Below are 24,733 nucleotides of genomic sequence, written 5' to 3'. Positions count from 1 at the left end.
CTGAAACAGGTTTCCCTCAAGAATTTCCCTGTATTTAGCGCCATCCATCATTCCTTCAATTCTGACCAGTTTCCCAGTCCCTGCCGATGAAAAACATTACCACAGCATGATGCTGCCACCACCATGCTTCACTGTGGGGATGGTGTTCTCGGGGTGATGAGAGGTGTTGGGTTTGTGCCAGACATAGCATTTTCCTTGATGGCCAAAAAGCTCAATTTTAGTCTCATCTGACCAGAGTACCTTCTTCCATATGTTTGGGGAGTCTCCCACGTGCCTTTTGGTGAACAACAAACGTGTTTGCTTATTTTTTTCTTTAAGCAATGTCTTTTTTCTGGCCACTCTTCCATAAAGCCCAGCTCTGTGGAGTGTACGGCTTAAAGTGGTCCTATGGACAGATACTCCAATCTCCGCTGTGGAGCTTTGCAGTTCCTTCAGGGTTATCTTTGGTCTCTTTGTTGCCTCTCTGATTAATGCCCTCCTTGCCTGGTCCATGAGTTTTGGTGGGTGGCCCTCTCTTGCCAGGTTTGTTGTGGTGCCATATTCTTTCCATTTTTTAATAATGGCTTTAATGGTGCTCCGTGGGATGTTCAAAGTCTCTGATATTTTTTTATAACCCAATCCTGATCTGTACTTCTCCATAACTTTGTCCCTGACCTGTTTGGAGAGCTCCTTGGTCTTCATGGTGCCGCTTGCTTGGTGGTGCCCCTTGCTTAGTGGTGTTGCAGACTCTGGGGCCTTTCAGAACAGGTGTATATGTACTGAGATCATGTGACAGATCATGTGACACTTAGATTGAACACAGGTGGACTTTATTTAACTAATTATGTGACTTCTGAAGGTAATTGGTTGCACCAGATCTTATTTAGAGGCTTAATAGCAAAGGGGGTGAATACATATGTACGCACCACTTTTCCGTTATTTCTTTTTTAGAATTTTTTGAAACAAGTTATTTTTTTCATTTCACTTCACCAATTTGGACTATTTTGTGTATGTCCATTTCATGAAATCCAAATAAAAATCAATTTTAATTCCAGGTTGTAAGGCAACAAAATAGGAAAAATGCCAAGGGGGGGTCAATACTTTCGCAAGCCACTGTAGATTGGCAGGGTTAAAACACTTGATAGATTAATTAGGCCCTGCCAATCATTTTGCTTTTTTTTCAACAAGCCAACCTCCCATCCTATGTCAAGCTGCCTCTCTTATGTGAGTTTGTCCAGCAGGGAAGAGAGCTAGATTCTGCAGCAGGAGAGTGTGAAGAAACCTCTACGTGTAGTGTTATTGATAAAACAAAGAGTAGAATTTTAAGAAAAAAAAAATCCACAAAAGTAGTTTCAAGTGTAGTTAGAGCTCCATGAGGAGTTTTTTAACTATAGTTTGTGTTCTTAAAGGGCCAGAGACACATTACTTTTGTTTTGCCAAATAAAATTGTACTGAAACACATCCTTATGTAGTTTCACCTTCTCCAACAGTGATATTCTGTAGAGTCCTACCACCCTGATCACGAGGGGCACTATACCACAGACATACAGATAAATGTAAAAAAATACAAAGGTAAAATAAGAAAATGACTATGAAATATGACATACAATTGAAGTACAAATGCAATAAGGCCACACCATTACCAGACAAACCAGGTGATGCCTTCATAGTGTTTAATGATGTTTCCATGGAAATACTGGTATCATTCTTTTACGACACACAATACTCTTGAATTACTGTGGTAAAGGACATCTTTCTATTGCTTAGCAAAATGATTTCTATTATATTCCAACTCACTGGAAATATGACTATGTTTGCTCAGCTGCAGGTTAATCATAATCTCAGATTTCTCTATAGACTTTGCCTTATACATAGATAGATTTGTTTGCACTCATCAACCCATTTACCTTAAAGTGTGATGTATGTGCTTCAAGCCATATGAATTGGCTTTTTTTTTTTTTTGGTTATTTCATCTCTATCTACTACTTCCATGTGTCCCATAATGGAAATTGTAACAATTGTCTTAAGTGTCTTGTTAGACTACAACCCAATCATATGTTTGTCTGGTCTAACCCCTGTGCATTTGTACGTTCTGTATATACATCTTATACTATACTCATCACAAACAAACAAAAGAAATAAGAAAAATTTTAAAGACACTTAACAGAACGTTTTTTATCATGCACCTCAAGATATCTAAAGTAAAGCATGTTAATAACAACAGTCCATGTTGCTTAAAAGGTTTCTTTGATTTGAGCCACTATAGCATGTCTGTTGTGTGCCACAATACATTTCATACACTGGATACCAAAGCATACGGTTTCTTATATCCATGCAGTTTCAGAAAGGAACTATGTTGAGGGGATATTAACTTGGTTTGGGTTTGAAATTAAATACACTGATGTACTTTGGTTTACATGAGTATGTCAAAGGAATATTCTTGACCAAGCAAATAGAAAAAACACAAGAGAGGAACGTTCTACAACAATAAGCATTGCACTCTCATTACAGTATAGCAGTTAACAACATAATGTTTTTTTTTTTTTTTTCAGAAGCTAGTCCGCAACTAGCTGGCTAAAGAGGAAGGAACACACAGAACATGCTTTGATTACTATCTACTTGTAACTGACACAGAATTGATCATTATCACCACTCGTGTAATCACTAAGGGGGTGTCTATAGTTAAACACCCAGCTGAAGGAATGCAAACAATCAGAAAAGAACAGTAACAACAACACTAGAAAAACTCTTTCACGCCCAATGTTACTCAGGGTATGACATTTTACTACAGTCCAATATTTAATATGATGAAATGACCTACCTAGGATCAAATAAACTCTTATAATCTGCTCTTATAAAGCACAATATAGTGATATCTTAAAACACCCTGTCAGAGTTTTGTTCCAGGCTTTTCAATGCATGCTTATTTTGAATTTGCTATTCACTATGAGCCAATGACATAGTGAATTAGAACAAGCCAGTGATGGCTTTGCCATTCTAGTTTTTTTAACAATCTGTTTCCATGCATCCCTGGAACACGTGTATAGGAAGGGGGGTGTCCTATATTTTATTCTATCTTTGAAATGAGTTGATGACTATTCAACTGTTTCTCCTTATACACCGACTTGCTGATCCCACACATATTAAGACGATGTAATTTTAATTGTAGGGAACTATAATTTTGTGTTCTGGGCATAAAAAGCATTTTGTGATTTTTCTGAAAGCATCATTGATTTTAGTTTTAGGATCAGAGCTGTTTGCAACAATTGCAGAGCTTTGATCTGCTCAGAATTGTATAAAATGTGATGACAAACCTAATGCTTATCTGCTCTTGAAAAATTATATTTTTATATTTGGTTTTGAATAAAACTATGACTACTGAAAAACAAATTTGCATAGGACAATGTTACATGTATTTAGTTCTTAACGCCCTATTCTTAGTGCAATATTCCAGTCTATTTGTATCCTGGCAGATTTGGGTAGTATCTTCAATACCTTCTTTTAATTGCAGTGATATATTTTCGATTACATTCTTTCATTGTATTCAAGGATGAAAGGCTGCCCTTCATATTGGACTGTGACCCTGCACAAAATAATCACATTTTCAATTGGTTCTTCAGACTGTGAACCTTTTTCACTCAGTTGTTTCTGATAAAATGCAAGAAAAACTTTCAACTTGTTATTTGGTTTCAGTCATGAATCATATTTGAAGCCAGAATGTGTACTTCACCTAATAAATCATCACATTCTCTGTTCTCATAAAGAATGAGCAATACAATCTGCACACAGTGGTTCAACCAGTGTCAACTCAGCCCGCTGACCTGTATTATTGAACTTAATGAATTTCATATTCATTTAATGTTATGTCTGAAAATGATATTACCTTCTTCAATTGAAAACATTTGTCACGCTAGTTTATGTTGCCGTATAATTTTTAACTCAATAGAAAATGTTAAAGCATTGAATATTGGTGCTTTACTGGAAATACTGACATTTTTCCACGAAGAGTTAATTTGTCCAAAATTACAAAGCATTACAAAAAATGTATTTGATGTGCACTGAACTTGAATTCCAGCCCTATACAGAACTTTTTTGTGAGTAAAAATCTAAGTGCTGGAATGTTGATTGACAGTTAGTATATCTTTGGTAAACTGCTGTATGTTTAAGAAACACTAATCGTAAACAACATCCCTAAACAGTCCTCTGATTCTTTGAGGAGAAAGGAAGGAGGTATTCACATGTTAAAATACAGTCTAAATGTTGCCTACCCTAATTCATCTAGAGGTAGCAGAGGATTGAACTGATTTTAAAAGACTAAGGCCTCATTTTAAAGTCTTTATTTTGAAGTTATTTTAACTGGTGCTTTTAGGTCACACTTATTTGTCTTGGTCATTTCACAGACAAATGGTGTGTCTGAAATGTAAAGTGTTGGGGTTGGAAATAAAAGCTAACAGTCTGATCCAAAGGGATAAGCGGCTGGATTCAATATAAATCCGATGTTCTGTTTGACAAGGTCAAATACAGTAGGCTATTTTTAGAAATCAGTTTAGAGGACACATTTTCATCAGAATAACAGGTTATGATTTTTTGATGTCAGTGGAATTGGATTCTAATCTTTAACCTGAGATACTAAAAACAAAGGAAAGACCTTCTACTTCATATATATATATATATATATATATAGATGATATATATATATAATATATATACATATATAGTGTAATATACTATGTGGATATATATACATATACACATTCTTGTACTGTACTGTATGAATTGCAGATCACATCAGCTATAGAATTTATTTTAACTAGAGTGAAGGAAATTGGAAAATGCACTAATTGTCTTCAGAGTATATATTTACACCATCATAGTTACAAGTCATACCTGCTACAATACTTAAGAAATTTCAGGACAGACCAAACATTTTAATGTCACACAACGATCAATTCAATGGAAAATGGCATTACCTATTGAAGGGAACACTTAACTACGTCTTCTCGATGAGAAAATAAACTTTTGCAACCTCTTATTAACTTACAAGTTTAATGTTTTTTTAGTTCTGCAAATGTTAATGCTTTATATTTGCACATTTTAATGAACCGGTACCATGGATCAGTGTTATCACTGAATGTTAATGAAGGGTCAGGTTGTAGATATTTAGGGGCTCGATAAATACAATTTATCAGAACTATATGTTGGGGTTCATGCTTAGAGACCAAGTAATTTCACACACCAGTAATGTCCTGTTTGCAGATGCAAAACAAGCTGCAGGGGCCGGTTTTTCAAAATTTTTAAAACCTGGATCAAAGTGACCTGGACTTTGTAGTTCAATATTTTGTGATAGATGTTATTTTTATCTGGATCATTTTGATTCAGTTTTTCAGAAAATGTCACTGCTGGATTACATTTATCCAGATAACAAACAATCACGATTACAATATCCAGTTTTTTGAAGTAAGCTAGTTAATATTTGTATTTAAAATATAACCTATAACCTTTATGATATAACCTAATTCAACAAAATAAATAAGATTGTGGTAATAATAATACACAACTTTATTTTGTTTTATATTTTAACAATCTTTTAATTTGTTACTGCACATATAACACATGCAAATAATGGGTGTTTTATTTATGCCTACTTAGCAGAAATTAAATTACTAAATCTCTAACAAGCTTTAAGTAGATGTATGTGAAGGGATATGCATATGCTTTTAATATTAAAGCTAGACCATTAAATACATGTCTTCCTTTTTGCTTGGGTTGATACAAAACTTAAATAATTATGTAAATATTATATTCTAACACCCTATTTGGACATATTGTGTGTTGGTTATGACAATTCAAACAAATTATCAAAGTTCTATGATCATTTAAAAGCTAAATCCACCAATCACAGTAGAATCACAGTAATCCTGGTATTTTGGATCAAAGTAATCTCTTTAAAATTCTGAAAAACCCAATTGCAACATTTACTCAATTTAAGTGCGACCGGACTACCAAAGTGAAATCTGGATCACAGTAATCCTGATTGCATTTTGATGCAACTTCACAATATAATCCAGATCAAACGTGGAAACCTGATTACCCAAGTTTTGAAATGCCGGCCCCAGGAGAAAATGGGGCACATTATCCTAGATCAGAGTTAATTCTAGTTGACTTTATGAACTCCAAAAGCAACACACACTTCACTCCTACATACTCCATTTAAATCCACACATTCACAATGAGCATCTGTCACTCGCTGATCCTGTTACCTTATCCCCGCTAAAAAGAAAGCATCTGGTTAATAATAGCGTTACAGAAATCAATGGGAAAAACTCAATGTGTCATGGAAAAACTGAACAGCATTCATATGCGTTTGGTTTAGAGTGAGATCACAGCGAGACAAAGAAGCAAAAGGCCTGTTTATTGCACCACCACCAATTGCGTCAAAGGCACTATCCAGGTACTATCTTCATATTTTAAATGAAGTTTGCTTTCCATCTTCAAGTTTAACGTTTTCCAGAGAAGGCGTTGCATTGTGAGGTTTGCAATAATGTGTCTGTCCTGATTACTTTTGCTCTTTCATACTGTTTAAAGTAGTGTACAAATGTAATAAGCTATTTGCTTTAAGAAATCATTACAGTAAAAGTAAGATCTAACACTATCAAACTGTGTTTAAACAAATTTCAAACAAATACAACTTCGTAAGCAAACTTGGGCTTCAACATGATTTTATCTGAATCTCCCTGTTTTCCTGCTGCAGACCACTGGTTCATCATCATAACAGATGCACTGTGGCATACTCTCAATAGCAGAGGTTAGGTCATGCTGTTATTGTCCCTCTGAAGCAGTTTACCTGCGTATACCCTCGACTACACCACTGATTGAATAACCCTACACACCCATTGTTAAATGCATTGGTAATGATGGGAGTCTGTAAATCTGAACTGTCTCAGCCTATCCTGGTGTTATGCCAAATAGTGTCTTCAGAAGAAAAGTGTCTCACTGGCAGTGACACTGTGCCATCTGGTCACTCCAGTAATATAATGACTTATGGGTGAGTAGGAAGATTTGAATGTGATGACAGTAGTTTAGCTAGTCAGTTGTAAAGAAAAGCATTTAAAAAAGCATTTTTACCACTGACTTCAGCTCACATCCGTAAATAGTATTACATGTGTATTTACAGTTAGTAATATTGTCAGTGTTATGTGATAGGCAAAATTCTGATTTATTGATTTTTTTTTTTTATCGATTGATTTGGACTTCAGAGAATTTAACACATTTTATTAACATTGGTATTCACTTTCAAAATACCATAAATTCTGTATGTTAAATTATTAACATACCAAATTCTTGTAGAAAATCGATGTCTATCTAGTGGCTTAAGTCTTGAAACATTGTGTCTGCATTAAGGATGACGAAAGTCAGTTACAAAGCTATTTTTTCTATAGAACGGCATAAAAAAACAAATGCAATTTACTATTGATCACTCCATACCATGCGAAAGAACATGTTTGGATGGGATTCTTCAGTGCTATGTCAGTTACCATGGTGTTAAACATCAACCAGAGCGGTGCTTCGCACATAATGAAGATTCATTGCTTTTATTTTTAGAGTTTGTTTTTGCCACCCCTCAATCCCCCTCCCCCTAAAATTTGCCAACCTGGGCTGCTGCCTAGTTTGCCTAGGTCTCCCTCTGGGCCAGGTAGTAAAAATTCTAATCTTGAGGACATGCAGACCTGTCAATTCTCCCTTATTTGCCGGCACACGTTTTTTGGACACTTCTCCAGGACAACTCCTGGGACAGATTTTCTTCCGTATTTTGCTAAAAAAAAAAAAAAAAAAAAAATATTGCAAAAGCCTATATTGCAAAAGTCATGTATGGTGTGGTTACTGTAATTCCCGTCTGTACTTATCAGGGGTTAGGACCCAGGGCAGCCCTGTGGCAGGCATGCATTCAGTACTTAACCATCTACGATGGCTTCACTTGCGACATTCCCTCCCGGTAAAAAAAAAAAAAATATATATATATATATATATATATATATATATATATATATATATATATATATATATATATATATATATATATTATCATTTGGTAAGCACGAGAGATCACAAAAACACCAAAAAGCCAGTGACGCTTAGAAAACCAGCCCTTTAATTAATAACATCTTTCACTGCCAAAGGAAAAATGGAGATCAAGAAATTTACATATGCAGAGACCTTTACATGCTGTGACTAATTCATTCATTTTTTTATACACTTTTACCTTTTATTTTTTAGAGCCAACTGAATAGCTTATTTACCAAATACAGTAGGTTGTTCAGTCATTATATTACCATATGTTTTAAACTTTGGTTTAGTTCTAAAAAAAATTTTTTTAAAAATGTATGTTAAGTAATATATCATATATATATATATATATATATAGATATATATATATAGATATATATTATATATAGATATATATATATATATATATACACGAATTTTGTTGAACTTTACCTACAGGAGAAGGGTCCAAATCTTATGTCTAATACAGTCATCTGCAGCCACATCATTATTCAGTCTTGTGAGTAAACAGATAGTTGTCTTTTTTTTTTTTAAACAGCTAATTACTGACATTACTGACAACTGGTCTATCCTATATGCTGTCTAACCTAATTGACACAACAGTCAGGTCAGTACATGCATAGAGCTAACCTCATAAATAAAGCCCACCTGCTGTCTACATATAGTTTGAAATAATACATACTCAGTTAAGCCTTGCTAAGTCCACCGGTAGTGTGACAAACTGATATGCTGAAAAACACACATTACACTGTCGAGATTCATTTTTAGTGCCTTAACAACCACTTGAACCAAGCATTCATCTGCTCTTAACAGCCAGCAATTGCAAGAACAGATATTCTTTATTCAATAAAAACGAATGACAGAGGGGCCTGTATAGTGTAAAGGGCACTAACAGAGTTCAATAACAGTGCTCATTTCAATGTTTATTGCTGTGCATATCATTAGCCCTATTAATATCATTATAATCATCTTTGTTATGTATCTAAATAGTTTCCAAGGGGTCTCAATAACATGTTCCCTGTTTGTGTGAAAAAATACAGTGGATGTTTTTTTTTTTTAATTTTTTTTTTACTAAATGTAATTAATTAAATAAAAAAAATAAATGCACACAACCCTACTTGCAACATTTCTCTTTAGATATAATGTGTTTGTATAATTAATTTAAAAGGCTAAAAAAAGGCTTTCAAACCTCAGAATACATAAATCAAATGTGCCTAAGTATGCAACTCCAATAGCAGTGTACCTAAATCAGCCTGATGGTCAGTTTGCTAAAGGCTAAAATACATGGTTCAACCAAAAGGTCACTTTTTCAGTCACATACTCCTTCAGTAATTACTATCAAATTCCCTGAAGATTCCAATGAAAAGCATATAAACAGCAGATTTGTTTATCTAAACCTACCACACAAGATATGTTGCTAGCTGTCAAAGCACATACATATGCAATTGCAAACCTTCTTAGCTTAAAAAATATTCAGTTTTGTTGTTGTGAATAAAACTATGAGAACACAAAAAACTTTCCATTTTAAAATATGGGAAGCCAAATAAAATAGCATCAACAAAATATTTAGCACTCTGTGATAAGAGGATGATAAATTAATTGATTGAAAAAGTGTAGCAAAGTGCTTTGGGTAAAAAATAAATTACCTTTGGCAAATATCAGTTCCAACAGCACAGTATGCATTTCCTGAATCCCTGCTGATAGTATAAGCGAGACAAGGAAAAACACTTCCAGTAAGCAAGACACAATGATCAGAAAGCGATTAAACTGCTTGGCTTTAAATTACTTCATCAAGGCAATCAGTAAAAATAGCAAGAAGCAACTATGCATCCAGGGGGGAAGGGGAGAACTACAAACCTCTAATTTACTTGAGCTCCTGGAGCGGGATTTCTTGCGCAGATAGACTGAGAAGAACCTCCTCACTGTAAATTTCCTCATGCTTGTGTCCATTGTCTTGTTCTTATGGTCACACCTTGTCTTTGTTCATTAAAAAACAAAAATCCAAATCTGTGCAGATGAAAAAAAAGATTTATTGCATCCTTGTCACCTACTGGTAATCCATAACGCAGAAGAATAAGAAATTAAACCGACTGAGCAAAGCATTAATGCTGGCAAAATCAAAAGGAGCTGCTGATAACTGGAGATGCCATCAAAGCTAACATGAGTGTTGTTGCTGTCCTCAGCACCTACCACTCTCTCGCTCTGTGTTCAGTTGATTCAATGCAGTGCTGCAATATAAACTGCCTCCCCACTCCCTTCCTTTGCTTGAGGTCCTGCTGCACCCAATCAGACCCAGCAAACTGCATGCACAGCAGGTCTATGCAGATGAAAGCTCCCTCCTCTCAGACAGCAGCCCTTCTGACAAGCCTACATATATTATAGATGCCTCTCTTCTTCTTTCACCTTCTATCAGGGGACCTGTAGGACACAAATGTGTCCCCATGTGCATTGCTACTGTATGTCAGCAGCCAGGAGCTTTAATTAGGCTGAGTTGTCAAGACGGAGAGGAAAAAAAAAGCCTCTTAAGACACAGGGACTCTTGGGAGACATACGAATGTCAGCATCTGCTACTGCTGGGTTCAAATAGATTTTTAAACATTTCAAAACTAATGGTACTAAGGGAAAGAGGAGGGGTCAAGAGAATCCCCAGTACAGAATCTAATTAGACTCAATGCAATTTACAAGTAATGCATTCATGTGTTTGTTTAAGCTTGGGAAGTATTTTGTACAGCAAATGGAAACACTAGAAACTGGACCCTTGTAGATCAAGTAAAGTGAAAAATAAGGAACTCGGCTTTCAACCTTACTTTTTTTTTCTGCAGTTCAGCATAGAGTATACAATACGCGGTAGTGCTGCCACTGCTTGAATTGCAGTTTAGACCAAAACTAGCCTTTTTATTATTATTATTATTATTATTATTATTATTATTATTATTATTATTATTATTATTATTATTATTTTGTGGACAATGTAGATAAGTACATACACTGTTACCTCAAGTCATTCATCTTGAATTCAGCAACTAGAATCTGTTATCTCTTTCAACCACTCTTACTGGGAGCAACCAGAATGTGAGCAGCTGTGTGCTTTTCTAACTGTAATTATTAATTCTGACTCCCAAGTCGTCAGTGAGCGCATTGCTCTGTGATGCAAAGCTTATCCTGGCTACATCCTGTATGAGAGCCAAATGCTTAGTCCTTTTCTCAGTCCAATGACAGCTGGACCCTACAACTTATAAATAGAATGCAGACATTTTCTGTAAACTCAGATCCCAACATAACTGAGTAAGGCAATATAAACAATTATGGGCTTCTGATATTGTTATTCTTCAACAATAATAAAGGGAATTAGTTAGCTGCGCTAGAAAACTGCAAGGCAAGGAAATAAATACATTTGCTCTATGGATTGCAGATTCACCAGGATATGACTGAGCTTTTCTGTGTATTTTTACACCTACTACATATTAAGTACAAAGGTTTTTCAAGTTAAGCATAATCTCAATTCCAATACGGGGCCCTGTTTTCTAAATTGTCTTGATTATCACTATTGATAATGAATACATATACAGTTAAGAGATCCCACAATAAAAAACAGGAGCTCATTCAGGACAAGGTATATTAATTGAATTCCAGTCCTCTACCAGCATGGCCTAAACTCACCCTTCTGTCTAAACCTTATCAGGCTATTAATGTGCCATAATCTGATGAGTGGCCACAGGAACAGTTTACCAGCTAACCTTGTGTATTCTGGAATTCCTACAGCTTAAATAGGTCTAATGTATCACATGACATGTCACATGACCACATACATTTCACATTGCAGACGAGGAGATTTTTTGGGCTACTCAGTATAATTCACAAAGGTTTGTTGCAGAATAGTACTTGGTTAGTGATTGACATTATCTTTGTACTAGTCTAAAATAATAAACATATATACATGTACAGTAAGTGCAACTACATACCCTGATATCTTAGCATTTTTAAGCAATATGAGTATGCTGTGCATTACAGCTCACTTCTAAACTGGCCCTGTACTAGAATACAAAAAACAACAGTGGGTACAGTTGACCTAGTTAAAAAGATCTAAAGAAACACCAGAAGAATTCATTTATATTGATCCAGCATCATCTGGTAGGTTGAAGGTCTCCGTTAACACATAAGCAATCTGTTCAAAACAACCATCCATTTTAGGATCTCAACAATTAAATAGCAGCCTGATTATTTTGATAGAAAAATGAATGTACAATCCGCCATGGAAGGGGGAAGATTACAGTGTACAAAATATTCCTTTTTTTGCTGAACATACTGCTTATGTAATTGATAATTACAAAAAAGGCCTCTAGAATGTTGTGTGAAGCTGCTAGAACGTTCTGTGGATCTAGTCTTTAAGTAATGTAATGACATTCTGATATAGTATAGGAATAATGACAGGAATGTAATGTTTTTTACAGGTCACCAGGCAGAACGATAAACGTATCGTCAAACCTGAATATTCAAGGGACAAAGTGGTATTGAAGTAGAGGTCATTCAAAACTTATGGGCTTCTTTAAAAGTGTTTTGTATAAAAGGTTTGAAATGAAGGTTTAGTTTTGCATTACTAAAGTAACATTTCTAAACCTATTCTATTCTAATACCTGTGATATCACTGCTGTGCACTGCAGGCCTATTTATCATCACCACCACAGTCTAGCAGTGTGTGAAGTGAACACCGTCTGGCACGCGTGATCAAGGAGAATGCGTGTGCCTCTAAGAATGCATTGTACACTTAGTAAGGCTGAGGAGTCGGGACACCAGGGTAATCTTTTATAACCAGGAATCCTTTTTAATCACAGTTAATATAAGTCCCAAATGAAATTTAATGCAGCTGTTAAGCACATATCCTATTTAAAATATCCAGTGTGCATGATGCAGTCTGTTTTTGGTGAACAGTTCAAACTGCACAGGTTTTTTCTTTCATAATAAAGCTGTAGCATTACTGTGATGGGACAGTATAATGTAGCGTTTTGAAAACAAAAGTCAAAAGAAATAATCGAAGGTTTGCATCCACATGAGAATGCGTTAATTTCCTTAGCTATTAAAAAAAGAGAAGAAGGTCCCGAATATAATTATGCTTTAGGGTTTGGGGGTAGCAAAGCAAGCATCTATTTATACCACTTTAATGAGACACCACTCTAATGTGATTAGATGTCATTTTTATTAATCATTTCCAAGCCCCAAAAAATAAGAAAATGTGCTCACTATACACGACATATTTATTGTGTTAAGGGCTAAAGTTTAAAGGTTAAGGCTAGGATCTGATGTCACATTTCCCTCCTAGTGACATCAATGTCCTTTCTAAACTCCCTGTTCATAATCTTAAATATGTTCTCATTTTACCTTCCTTTGATCCTAGATGATAAATGCTCTTTTTAAAATATGTTATCTGCATCTGCTTAATATTATATTTATTAGCGGTCCTGACTTCATTCTTTCACTCCAAGGCTTTGTTCCAACCATGTCCTTAATTATTGTATTCGGCAGCTTTGTTCTAACCAGTACTACAGTTATATAGTCTCTGACTACTCCTTTTCCTTTGTTCCTGATTTTCTCAATGCAGACAACCTTCATTTTGTATACAGTTACCCTGCCTCATCTCTCCCTATCATCATTTTGGTCATGGAACAGTTTGGAAAATGTTCTGGGTATAACTTCAACTGATGAAAAAGCTATTTCTTATCTGACTCCTCAGCTATATTACCTTATCATGTTTCCCTTTTGCATTCAATATGAGTTTTGGTCATTTGTTCTCAGTCTTTGTCAAATGTTATTAAACTCCTTTACTGGAAAATACTAGGCATGACAACCTTGATAGCAAGAGGTACCAATTTTCCAAATTTGTAGGGGGTTCACATAGGCTTCAGCGATAGGGGATTTGACCCCTGGTACCTTCAGACAACAGTACTACAGAACAACCTGTTGTGCATAACTTCTAACTCCACTGATTTCTTCCATACTAGTCCCAGTACTAACAAAATTAGGAAGTACCAAAGAGATGCTTAAATGTAAAATCCAACTGTTTTCTCTGTTATAATCAGGATATGCAGAGTACAACAGCTGTTTCTATAGCAACGCTAGAACTATAGTCCTTGAAGTATTTTTCAAACAATTCAATGGAAGGTCTCTTAACAAAAATGTTGTTCATATACTACTAATGCTCATTATGGTCCTCTATTTATACTTAACTAAAAGTACGTCAAAGTGCTTTTCACACTACACAATGCCAGCTGTCAGTGTCGAATGAACATAGAAACATATTTTAAGTAAAGGTAAATTCAAATGTCAATGCATTTCCATTAAATATTTCTTCATTTTCAAAGTAATGCGAATGTAATGATTTAAGAACAGGCTTAGGATCACCTTTTCCTTACAGTTAGCATTTCTCACTTGTATTTCTACTTGGTAATTTGCAATAAAGCTTGTAGTGTGCAGTTAATTTGAGTTAAAAGAATGTTTAGCATGGCAAAACCTGGCAGTTAGCATTTCTCACTTGTATTTCTACTTGGTAATTTGCAATAAAGCTTGTAGTGTGCAGTTAATTTGAGTTAAAAGAATGTTTAGCATGGCAAAACCTGGCTTAAAACTCAGGATCTTATATCAAAATAATTTTTTAATAACGATTAATCAAATAAAGAGTTGATTGCTGATTAATTTACAATTAAATTCTGCAGAATTATTATTTTTTGTATATAAAATAAAACCAACAAATAGATCTACATTTCCTTTGTGGAAATCCAGAAATAAGTGAGCAGAGGCTGGACATATGCAATTGAAGGTATTCTCTCCCTTGGCTGATGATCTTGAGTAAGTTTAACCAATGGGATAGTCAAAGATCTCATGAGTGAGCAGAGGCGGGACATAAAGATGCTAGGCCATAAGCAGTGCAACAAAAGCTGAATTTTGCACAAAATTGCTTATTATAGAGCATTATTGAAAATGATATTGAGGATGTTGGAGTAATATTTCGATTGACTTTTTACAAATGAAAAAAAAATTAATCAGACAACGGAGGCACTGTACTCCATTTGGTTACGAATCAATTTTCAAGACGAAATTTCTGAGAAACAATTTGGAGATTGTTGAAAAAGGGAGGTAAATAATTCCCAAACTGACACAGGAAGGAAAGGGATATACTCCCCACTTCCAAATTATTCAAGGTATCTGTGGCATACCGATAGCTGTCAATTAAAAAAAATAATACCTCTGGAACTGACTTTTGTTCAATAGAGAAAAGATGATATGGAACAGCAATCTAAGATATTTAACGAAGTCAGCACAAAAACATGAGTGTTCTCAAACTCACTTGCGAGCCACTGTTACACTCAAAACTTTTGGACAAACTGGATTGATAATCAAATGGTTAAGCAGAAGCGTAGGGATAGAATACATCACACTGACGTTTAGAGGGCACGATGAAGCACCGATTCCTCAAATAGAGGTAATTATGTAGAATTACTCTCTATGATACTTTCTATGACAGCATGCTAAACAATCACTTGTCAATAGCCACAATATTCTCAGGTACCTCTAACAAGATTCAGAACGACTTCATCTCTTTGGAGAAATATAGGAAGTATGTAGCTGTAATGGGAAACCCAGCTGTCAGGTGTCGTTGTTCTGTGAAAATGTACTACATTTACTAAAACATTTTTTTAAATGCTTTTAAAAAGAACAGAGTATTAGTATGCAGGACAGCCGCTATAAGAACATTAATTTTATAAAAAATATGGACGGATTAAACTACCGACTAATCAACTAATGGCCACAGATTAACCGATCAAAAATCTGTGGAAAATTATTGACCCGAGGGAAGATTACTGTTAATGATGGGTCTTTAATGCTCGAAGCCGCAATACATATTTAATATATGAGTCAGTCAAAATAATAAGAGGCAAGGTTGGCTAGTAAATATGGCTTTATATACTGTAAGACCATACATATTTGTAAGCCTTTTATTATGCATACAAAAAAATGTTGGCACCAATATCTTCATGCTGTACATATATTGAAGTAATATACTCCTACCAGTTCAACAGGTCGCCAGCACTTCTGGAGCAGAATAAGTTTTATGGGTGTGATTCACAAATATTTCTGACACTACATTATTTTTTTTAAATATAGCTGATACAGCATAAGTTTATAACTAAATAACAGAAAATATTATTGAAGTTCATACAGCAAGTTTTTTTCTTTCTTTTGTAGTAGATTTTGTTGAGTCACAGAACTGCAGTTCAATAGTTTTTTAATTCAGCCATTTTATGTTGTTGTTAGAGTAGAGGGGGAGCACGTTCCTTTGAGAAGGGGTGGGACTGATAGTGATGTGAACCAATCACATGACAGATGGAGACTATTGCCCGTGGTGTAAGGATGTATGGGCAATAGCTCAATCTATTTTTGCTACTATAATTAAGTTTAAACTAATCACAGGCCAGAATTTCCAGGCACTGTCTTGGAATTTCTACTTTTTGTTCTCCATTTAAGCGGGTGAGGATTATCAGCAGTAGGACCTCAGTCTCTTTGGTTGCATGCATCTTTGCATTCACCTGGCCAAGTCACCCCACAGCCAAAATAAAATAGCCTTAAAAACAATCCCACCAATATCTTATTCAATATGAAACAAAAGTATTCAGTAACAGAAATAACAAAACTTGATAGGCTTAACAGAAGGCAAAAACACTCTGAAAAACCATTCTGGTTGCTATAGTTACTATAAATCATAAAATGCTGTATGATTATTTTAAGTCCTGTTAAATAACACCCACATAGAACATCACCGCAAATATATGATGTATCATAATCTTCATAAGAAAGTTTAAATTAAAAATTCCCTTTCAATTCAAAGATGACCACCAATAATACTTTTGGGATATGCCTGTCACAGTTCAATATTCGCTGATCATTTTATGTCAGAGCTGCCGATAGGCCCCTCCGGGGAGTGAAGTCCTCAGTCCCGCCTCCCGAGGGAACAGACAGTCACTCCACGGAGTTCACTTCCTCTTTTACTTCTCACTGCTGTAAGATAAGGTACTATTTTATATTGCTGGAAGTCGGCTTGGAATCAGAAATTGCCTCTGTCATTTTTCATGGCTGGCTATGGCCCTGAATATGTTATGCAAATTCATGTTTTACTGTATACTATAAATGAGAATGCTTGAGCCATCCTGAAAGTTTAGCCGTGCTATGTCGTGCAGCCAATACAGCCTGTATGCGCCGCGGCTTAGAGTCTATCAGCCTCTGGAATTCTGCAGGAGGGATGCAGCACCATTCTTCCAAGAGAAAGTCAGTCAACTCACGGCTGGTTGATGGAGGTGGAAAACGCTGTATTTGTAATTAATTTAGAACAATTCGTAGATTTTATTTTTCACTTTGACATTATGGACTATTTTTGTGTTAATCAGTGGCAAAAACTCTTTACTAAAACAAAAATGAACTAAAACTAAAATTAAAAAAAAGCCATGGTCTACATACAAATGTTTAGTATGGAAATTTAAAAAAAATAGTTCAAAATTGTATGTAAAGATTTTTTCTAAAAGGCATCACTGTTTCAATATAAATGAAATGGTATGTGTTCAGTCTGGCTTGTAAAAAGCCAGTGCCTGATGCTAAATACTATTTAAAAAATAACAATGTTTCTCAGTGGAAGCAATGTTCAGCGATATGATATTACTCTTTAGATGTACAGTATAAATTATGTTTCTAGACATGTTTAAATAAATTTTTAATGTGCATTCCCCAGAATAGATTCCCAGTATAACTTTCAAGATGGATGAGACCCAAAAGCAATCTGTTACTTCTAAGCACTTTCTTTGTATCCATTTATATACAATTCTCTTAATATTTTTTAAAACTTCTTATTACCAATTCAGTTGGAAAGAAGAGTTATCTGGGCCATTTCATTCCATGTCAATGTTGAAATCAAAATTGAGAAAAACCTGATTAAAGAAGCATGCCTCATACAGGACAATAAGTGTCTTTTCCAATTAGATGACTTCTGTAAAAACAACATCTTCTCAAGGGAAATGCTGAAAAAAATATATAATGCCAACTGAAACTGGAGATAATTTAAAACAAGAGAACCACACTGACAACAACATAACCAGTATACAACCAACATCCAACAGCGCTGAACGTGAAGGAGTAGTGCTGCTACTGTAAAGTGTGTATTGTTTTGACATCTCTCAGGGGGGAACTTACATGTCAACCAACTAGTGGCTGTAAACAATCAAGCATTGGTATACAAGATTTTCTTATTTATCTTTCTTTATTTTAATTGGATGTTTGTATCAGTTGAGTACCTCTGTAGCTGACCTGTAGCAATTCCTCCTCTAATAAGAAAGTATTATGGCAATACCTAGCAGCAATGACGTGTTTTATTACAGATAAGTTAATCAGCAGCAATGAACAAGTAAACAAAGCTGATCAAAGTTACAAGCCCACAAAATGTGGTTGTCATGTTGAGTTGAGGCCAATTTAGCCATATCTATGTTACAAGCTATTGTGGTTGGTTTGGATCTGATGGAGTGGTTCCTTTTATAATTACACAGTATTTTGCGTAATCATCAAAAAAAAACACAGTTCAAGACCTTTTAAGTTCACACCCTATATTTGAAGCCAATGCTGCATTTCCACAAACTTATCTACAAATTTTATTTTATTAGAAAGGCCTTTTTCAATCCCTAATTCCAGATTTCCTCTGACAGATCACCATGTCACCTCACAGTAAGCTCTACAGAGGCAGATAAACTACTAAGCATGACAATACCAAACCAGCCAGGGATCAATTATCTTTATTTAAGGAGTCTGCTTGGCTATATTTCATAACATTTCAAGAAAGCTTGAATTTCTTAGGCGTATAAAATATAGACCAAGGTGTTGAGAGTGTTCTAGAGTGTAGTTCTAAAGTGTTCTAGAGCAGGGGTCTCCAATCATCACTTAAACTTAACATAATGAAAACTGAGCAAATGGAATCAGCCCTGCCATTATGTTTGGACATGTGACAGGGCTGCCCCTTTAAATTAATGTATATTTGGTCATGGGTTATATTATAAATATGGTTTGTTGGTTTAAAAAATAATTTGATTTTATTTTTTCAATAGTGTGTGCTGGATATGGCAGGGCTGGCAGGTTAAACTTCCATCCCTGCCTAATTGAAAGGAATGTGCAGCAGGTGGCCAAGTGTAATTGAATAATTGACAATCAACTAACTCTGGTCATCTGCCTTTAAAAAATGGCTGGAAAGTGTTTTGTTACCAGAGGAAAAGACTCACGACTGCATGTTTAACCAGGGCTAGTGAACCAAGACTGAAGAACGTCTACCTGTGTAACCACGATTCTCCCTAATGAGATTATAACCATATGTTTAACTGGGTTAATTTAGGTAGGGGATTCATTTAGGGGATTTTAATCCCACCAATGTTTATACAGATTGTGTGAGGGAGAAGGTTTCTGGACCTCCCTGTATAGTGGCAGTAGCAAATGTCCCGAGCTTGACCATCTTTTGTTTTTTAGTTGTTTTTGCAATTAGTTGTTTTATTTTTTCGATATTAGGTATAAGTAGAGCTACTTGTTTTTCACAAATACAAAATACACGAAATAAAATGAAATGCAACATATAAAATGAAAAATTATTATAAAGCAAACATAGAATAACATTTTTAAATTAATTAAACTTTAAATAAATAACTTAGTTGTCAAGGCACAGCTGTTACCATAGGAACAAAGGGAAACAGAACTTCTGTCTGCAGCACTTGTGCAAATGTTTAATTCCCACTTTTGGGAATTAAAATTGTGAGGGAAGACAAGAGATGTTTGCTTTTAAAATGCCTAAACCGCAGATAATAATGAAACAATGCTGAAGAGAATTTGAGCATGAGGCAATATATATATAAAAAATGTGGGGGACTTAATATACGTTACCATCACTACTGCTAATGAGAAATGATGGTAATTATTTTTCAGAGCTAAGTCTGTTTATGTCAATATGTACAACACCAAAAAGCGCATATTGTTTTATAAGAAATATGTATATAGTTAAAACATGATGTATACTTTGTTTTTATTTATTATTATTATTATTATTATTATTATTATTATTATTATTATTATTATTATTATTATTATAATAATAATAATAATAATGTGTATCTGTAATAAAACATCTAAACAAATTGTGGATAAAACAAACAAAATTTGTGAAACTCCTCATACTCCTACACCTGAGTGTGTGTGATTCTCAATAAAACCTGGACTCCTGAGCGACGTTTCAATCACAAACCCTCTGTGTCTCTTTTGTTCACTCAGCAGATACCAACACTGCAACAGAACCCCCGTTACAGGACCATAAAATTTTGTTTTCACCATTTACCCATCATGAAATAATGTACTTTGTATACAGTGTTTCTTTGCTCCAGCTGATATGTACTGTAACAACCTAAAATATAATAATATTGCACTGTATTTGTATCTCAGAAGTAATAAAAACTACTATATAGAATACTGGTATATTTCTACATAAAACTATATATCAAGTTTTAGTGTAGATCTGCATTTACCTTGCTATGAACTTGATTCCCAACTTTGCCAGCCCCACTTACGGTAATATTTAAATGTATAGTAACTGGGGTTGGCAGTTCGGTTGATATGTCACATTGACAGTGCAGGGTTCTCTAGACAAGCGCAGAGACAGGTAAAGGTATATTATGAGAAAACCAATATTATTTTTGTCCTTAGATGTCACAATAAGGGATAGTCAGTGGCAAGAATTGATCTAAGCTGAAAAGAATATTAGAAGGTAACACATTAAGTACGAGGAAAATGTAAATGTTATAAAGTTTCCTTTTAAATCAATCACCAGTACTGTTGAAAAACTCCCACACAATGGCACTAAAAATAAATTGTGGTTATATATATATATATATATATATATATATATATAATATATATATATATATATATATATATATAAATCTGATCAATGGAAAGTACAATTTGATTGAAATTACTATGATTTACATGACTGTATGAATCACAGTACTGAAGTGTTTTCTCGTGATCCATGGTTAGGAAATGGCAATAATTGTATTGCAGAAAAGCCTAATACATTGTTGCATAAGTAGCTGTTAAAGCCCGAAAAAAATAAATGTAGCTCTAAATGTAATTGTGGTCCAATGCCTTTTCTTATGCATACATGACCATGTAGTTTGTGATGAATGTAAAGGGTGTTTGTAAAGGGTATTAGGAAACGCTTGTGATTGGTCGTTTCTTTGTTTTCCCCCTCTTGGATGGTAAAACAATAAATGATTGCATCCCATTGTCCACCCACCACATACATTAACTATTTATTAGGTATCCTGTGTGAGCGCCTCAGTTATCTTGGTTGATGCAGTGCTGCTGTAAATCATTCCTAGTGAAATTCATCAGGACTGTATCCTTTAAAATAGTATTCTCCCTTGTCTCTCTGTCCTCCTGGTGTGTAGGTAAGTGGAAAAAAATCCTTGTTTAAATGCATGAAACTCTGAAGCACTGACAGAACAAAATGTGAAACAAGTTCAAGGAGGTGTAGACTTTGTATAGGCACTGTAATTTATGCTGTCTCTGAACTACCTCGTGAGGTGGTTCAAAGATGCCACTGAACCATCATAACTCCTGTGTGAAACGCTATGCCGGCACTGAAGCGCTATAGTGGGCGTGGATTGAATGTCAACAACCCACGTGACAGCACGTATACTGGTTGTGTTGGGTATTTTTGTGGTTGGTGTTACACGCTAAAACATTTTTCAAATACAATGGCTGATCAAGAACGATGTAGTAAATGGAGTCTGGAATAAGTTAAGGATCTGTTGACTGACATGTTTGAAAGTTGTACTCACATGATCCCTTTGGTTATGATGGTATTACACCTATGTAGATTGTGCAACTTCGTGCTATGTGAATGGGTATTTTAAAGAATTTTGAAAACGTCTCCGAGAAGGCTCAGTAGCAGCATTTGTGTGTGAAAGGGTGTGTAAATCACAGGATAATCATATTCTTAAGTCATTCATAGGAGACACACCGATTCCCTGTTTCAAAAAAATCTTGCTGGGGATGCATTGCACCACATTCATCTATATTTAACAATCTGAAAAATATTTATTTTTGGAAAATAACATGAATTGAATTTAAAGTGGTCCCCATTCAAGCAATCTTTTTTTTTCTTTATTTAGCCTTAATAGAGCAATTTATAATGTGTGCATATTTATTACATAGTACTGCTACTGCTTAAGTGCATTTGTTTATCCCTTCATTGGCAGTCTTTTTTTAGTCACACTATTATCAAAGTGACACCCACTATAAAAATCAATTATTTCTTGGTTTCACACCAAATCAAAATGTATCTAAATATTTACAGTACTGTATCTATTTTCTGAATAATTTCTGCTGTTTTAAAGATAAATAATGATTATAGCCTTTACAGCAAATACCCCTCTTTTTGTGTTGCACCTGGTGCGGCATGAAAGGATTATCCACAGCCATTCATTCCCAAGCCTCCTGTTGTATCTTTTCGTAAACCTAATCTCTGTACATGGTTAGTAAGAGCTCAGCTAAAACAACCCGTCAGAAATCCTGGATCTCATCACAATAGTAGGCCACTCTATTTTTTGTTAAAAACAGACTGAGGCTCGATAGAGGTACCATACTGCATGAAAATAGTACACTCAAACTATATAATAAGAGAAAATATTATGTAACTCGCCCTTGATGAAAACACCCCACACTGTAAATGCTCAATCCATTTGGTTAATTATGCCACATTACTCTCTCACAGGAAAACTGCTGAACAGAATATCCAAGAATGGTGGTGGCATGAGGTAATCTTTAATGGACATTTATATTGTCACCAGAATCAATAACCTGATTTTGATGTGGCAATGAAAGGGTTATTATTTTTATTTTACTAAAACCCAGCAAAGGAAATCACTGTTACCTATACAGCAGAAATGTAAAGTCACACAATCTCTATATGGCATCCAAGTCAAAGGTCAATTTGAAGTTTACCAACACAATAAGCATGCAGGGCTTATATAACCCTGCAAATATGAAGTTACTACCTGAAAATGTTTGAGACTTTACACTTCGGAGATGGCAGCTTTGAAAGATAACTGGCAGAAAACAGTATTTTTTTTTTTTCTTGTACGATACCCACATCACAATCAAACTTGATTGAGACAATCAAAGATTTCAATTCTTTACTGAGTCTGAAACTGGTAACTCCAAGTGATCTTTTTATATCTGCAAACAAAAAAGGTCACAGGACCCCAATATGGCAGCCATCTTAGGTCATAGATCAAAAGGTGCTATTAGCTTTTGCATGATGAGTTTCCATGAAACTGAAAATTGGAATTGCAAGTTGAAATACTTAATGAGATACTAGGTACTGCAGATTCATACAAATTCCCCTCACAGGGATGCTTAAATACGTTCTCTTTGGTTTGGGGAAGTTACTCCTGACCAGCAGACCTCCAATTTCTACTAAAATACAAAGGGCAGCAGCTTCAAGATGGTTATTATATTTTTTTTAATATTAAACTCTAAATGAACTTTGCTAACCTCAAATCTTTTTTTAGATAATTGTGATTATTATAACGCTGATGTTATATATGGAGTAAAATATTGCCTTTTCTAGGTTTCATGTATAAATCCTAAAAAATATGCATGGTGTCATCATGAAAGGAGTTAGGACCTTACAAACAAAGTATTATGGGAACTTTGACTTCATACTTTATATGATGTTGTTAGACATTTCATTAGTTATATTTTCTGTACCTTTATTATTTAAGGGTTTTTAAGGGGCTGCCATCCCCAGTGTCAAGTTATAAAAATGAAATATTATAATTCAGCACTACATATTTTACTCAACAGTATAATTTAATTATTTATTTCTGTCAAGATTGTATAGATGTATTGGCTTATGTAGAAACAAAATAAAAAGGCACACATTTTCAGCAGTGGTAAGTTTAAAAAAATAAAAAATAATTTACATTAACAGCAAGAAGTCTGTTTTTCTGTTTTGCAAAATAATCAGAACTGCTGACTTCTAAAGCTCCCTCTCCTGAATTCAGTCAGTGAAATAAAACAGTTCCCAATTCTCCCCATTACAAAACAAACCTCCTTAGCACTGCCTGACTTGTTGTTTATCAGAACAGAAAAGATGGCTTTGTACTTATTTTCCACACACAGTAAACACTTGCTGCAAAACAGACAGGGTGCCCAGGTACAATAAGGGTTAAAAACAAAAACAAAAAAAACAGTGTACTAACCAGTGTTGTTATAGGAAGCTCTTGAGGTGATTCAAGTCCCTCGTCCTCTGTTAGGGAGGCAAAAGCACTGTCTACAGACAGTGCTTCCATATCCAGACACAGCATCTCCCAGCTTATCCGCCCATTCTTTCTTGTGTTATTCCGTAAATATAGATGACTCATTTAACTTCTTCTTTCCCACTGAATTTTCACTGAATGAAAAAGGAATTAAGCAGTTGCTGCAGATGTTGCCAGAGCATAAAACGCTGAGAAAAGTAGCCAGAATTGCATTCAGCAATAACCATTATCTCTGGGACACTATTCAATCCACAAGTTAAAGACAGACATGTTAACAACATGTTAACTTCCACAAATGGAAA

At 34.9% G+C, this 24,733-nt stretch overlaps 1 protein-coding gene across 3 annotated transcripts in view; it reads right to left on the bottom strand.

The window, feature by feature from the left end:
* rps6ka2 (ribosomal protein S6 kinase, polypeptide 2) overlaps window positions 1-24,465 on the bottom strand; it is an 80,299-nt gene extending 55,834 nt beyond the window's left edge. Inside the window, exon 1 of one of the 3 annotated variants that reach the window (XM_041250148.1) lies at window positions 24,375-24,465. In XM_041250148.1, the coding sequence (XP_041106082.1) occupies window positions 24,375-24,464 (90 nt within the window). In that variant the 5' untranslated portion in view covers window position 24,465. Of the gene's footprint in view, window positions 1-9,689; window positions 9,770-9,900; window positions 10,247-24,374 lie in introns of those variants that run through there. The other 2 variants (XM_041250149.1, XM_041250150.1) reach the window with 2 other exon arrangements.
* Between the last annotated feature and the right edge of the window lie 268 nt (window positions 24,466-24,733).

This window comes from Polyodon spathula, chromosome 5, assembly GCF_017654505.1.
Source record: "Polyodon spathula isolate WHYD16114869_AA chromosome 5, ASM1765450v1, whole genome shotgun sequence".
NCBI lineage: Eukaryota > Metazoa > Chordata > Actinopteri > Acipenseriformes > Polyodontidae > Polyodon > Polyodon spathula.
Note: the sequence above shows the minus strand (reverse complement) of the source record. Positions and strands in the feature narration are given on the sequence as shown.